Source organism: Manacus vitellinus, unplaced genomic scaffold, assembly GCF_001715985.3.
Source record: "Manacus vitellinus isolate BGI_N305 unplaced genomic scaffold, ASM171598v3 scaffold_52_pilon, whole genome shotgun sequence".
NCBI classification, from domain to species: Eukaryota; Metazoa; Chordata; class Aves; order Passeriformes; family Pipridae; genus Manacus; species Manacus vitellinus.
In genome coordinates this window covers 2,322,852-2,325,401 of record NW_021940628.1, presented here as the reverse complement: position 1 = coordinate 2,325,401, position 2,550 = coordinate 2,322,852, and the positions used below count along the sequence as shown (strand labels likewise).

The 2,550-nt window shown below is 63.9% G+C and overlaps 1 protein-coding gene across 1 annotated transcript in view; it reads left to right on the top strand.

Annotated features, from left to right (window-relative positions):
- The first annotated feature begins 1,645 nt into the window (after nt 1-1,645).
- LOC103754710 (protein FAM49A) overlaps nt 1,646-2,550 on the top strand; it is a 4,325-nt gene continuing 3,420 nt past the window's right edge. Inside the window, exons 1-2 of the mRNA XM_029963042.1 lie at nt 1,646-1,946; nt 2,445-2,525. Coding sequence (XP_029818902.1) covers nt 2,456-2,525 — 70 coding nt within the window. The 5' untranslated portion in view covers nt 1,646-1,946; nt 2,445-2,455. The remainder of the gene's footprint in view (nt 1,947-2,444; nt 2,526-2,550) is intronic.

The following is a 2,550-nucleotide window of genomic DNA, read 5'->3' as shown; positions in this document are numbered from 1 at the left end:
GCGCCGGCGGCGAAGGGGCACAGCCCAAAAACGGCCCCGGTGACACGGAGGGACCTGATCCGTGGGCATCGCTGCCCCTCCGGGGTGGCCAGCCTGGGTGCTGCCGGCTGTGGGGAGGGATGCTCCAGGATGCAGGATTTGGCCCTGCCTGGAGCAGGGGGCCGGGGTGTCCACCCCATCGGCTGGGATGTCCCCATGGAGGTGACACCTGCCGTGGGGTCCCCATGGGGCAGGACGCTCGGGGAGAGGAGCAGCTGCCGGAGCAGGGCTGGGGTGCAATGAGGCCACCACAGGGAGGGACAGAACCCAGGGCCACCTCGGGTGTGGCTGAGGACAGGGAGCGTGCTGCTCCCAGCCCTCCTCCAGCAGCACATTCCTCTGTGATTGCTCCCCATTTGGGAGTGGATTTGGGGTGCACGGTTCCCCCAGTTCAGCCTCATAGCAATGGGCAGCCTGCACTGCAGGGAGCCCCTCGCCCTCCCCGACAGCCCCCCCGGGGGGGATGTGCTGTGGTACCCCGGGCTCCCAGGGCCAAGGGCACCCACAGGATGTAGGCACCTGGGACCGAGGAAATAGTGCAAATCAGGGGCTGAGCCCCCAGCGGATCCTCCTCCCCACCCGGAGGGGCTGCAGCAATCCCCAGACTCCCACCCAGCACCAAACCTCAGTGCCACGGCTCCAGCCTCACACCGGGGTGTCCTCACACCTGGGAGCACAGGGAGCTGTCCATGCCCCCTCCCTGGGCAGAGGCAGAGTTCAGCAGTGTCAAATCCCAGCCCCAGGTCGCCCCAAGTCAAGGACAACGGCCACGAGGACGCCCGTCACAGTCACAGCATGTGTGCGAATGCCGGAGCAGAGCGGGTGCCAATCTCCCACCCCGCCGGCTGCCCCAGCACCCCGGGGACCCCCAGCACCCCAGGGACCCCTCAGCACCACTCCAAAACACCCCAGCATCCAGCAGGACGAACCTTGGCGTCACTGTGCCGGGGCAGCTCTGGGTGTCTTTGTGCCATCACGGGACACGAGCGCCCACCACGCGTGGGGAAACTGAGGCAGGGGTGTGCAGTGGGGAATGTGGGTGCTCTGGCTCCCCCAGAAAGCAGCTGAATTTTAGTGTCAGTCTGATGCAGCTCCGATGTAAAGCCACCACTTACTGGGTCTGGAGGAGGAGGAGAAGGAAGGCAGAGCCACCACTGTTGATGCTGAGGGGCTGCGCTGGGGGTGAGCAGGGAGCACTGGGCTGAGGGGCAGCAGCCCCATCCCAGGCACGAGGCCATCCCATCCCTCTCCACTGCTGCTCCAGCTCTCCTTCTCCCCTTCCCCTGCCTCATTAATTAAACCCAAATGCTTAATTACAATCTGCTGAACCCATGACTGCTTCCTGGAGCCCGCTAACACCATGGGGCCAATCCTGACTCCCCCACATCCCTGTAGGAAAGGTGGGAGACAAGGAACGGGGGGAGCATCCCAATGCCTGCAGGATTTGGGTTGTGGCTCATTGGTGGCATAAAAGGATTTTCATGCAACACACTGAAAAGAGCAAACCTAAGCGGTGGAGCTGGGAAAGTCATCCCTGGGGGTCTTGGCCTCTCCAAGGAGAGATGGGGACAGATGGCTCAGCCCTGGGGTTGTCCCCGGGCTGCTGGCAGGTCCCCCAAGGAGTGAAGAGGGACAGGGATACTCAGCTCAGTGCCTGGTGAGCTGCCAGTGGCAATAAAAAAATAACCGAGGTCAATAAGGCTGGTGGCAGCATGAGGTGGGTGGTGGGATCCAGGGTCCCACTGTGCCTCCCCACCTGGTCACCCACCAGTGGGGCCCCAGGGCAGTGGGGTGCCCTGACCCTCTCGCCCTCCTGCCTGCAGGTCCCCGCCAGCCCATGCAGTGACTCAGGGGGTGGCACAGCCCCTGCTCCTGCCGTAGCCACCGCTGCCACTCCGGGCACTGAGGTAAAGACCCGAGATCACGGCTGTGGGGTGGGTGGGATGCACCAGCGCAGGCACTAGACCCCCACACCAAGTCTATGGGGCACAATTCCCAGCTGGGATCTTCCCCTGTCCATGGGGAGTGCCCAGCCCCATCAGCAAAGGCATGACCCCATGGGGGTCACCTGGGGCAGCCCCCCAACCCTCAGGAGAGCACGGGGTGCCAGGGTGGGGGAACCGGGGTGCCTCGGTGGTGGCTGCATGGCCAGGGGTGCCCCAGGGAGCACAGCACTCTCAGACCCGCATCCCACTTTCCTTGGGAATTGGCAGAAGTGCCGGGAGAGCCGAGCTGCCACATTCTGGTGGATGCTCACACCCCTGTGCCCGGCCAGGAGGGAGAGTGATGGGGGCCACGGGGTGCGGATCCCGGCGGGATGGGCACAGGCAGGTGCCGTGGAAGTGGCACCGTGGGGGCTCAGGGGTGCCGGTGCTGTTCCACTCTGTTCTGTTTCTCTCGCTCAGGTCTGCTGGCCATGGGCAACCTCATAAAGGTATTGGGCAAAGATTTAGAAAACTGTCCTCATTTTTTCCTGGATTTTGAAAGTAAGTCCCATGAGCAGGGTGGGCG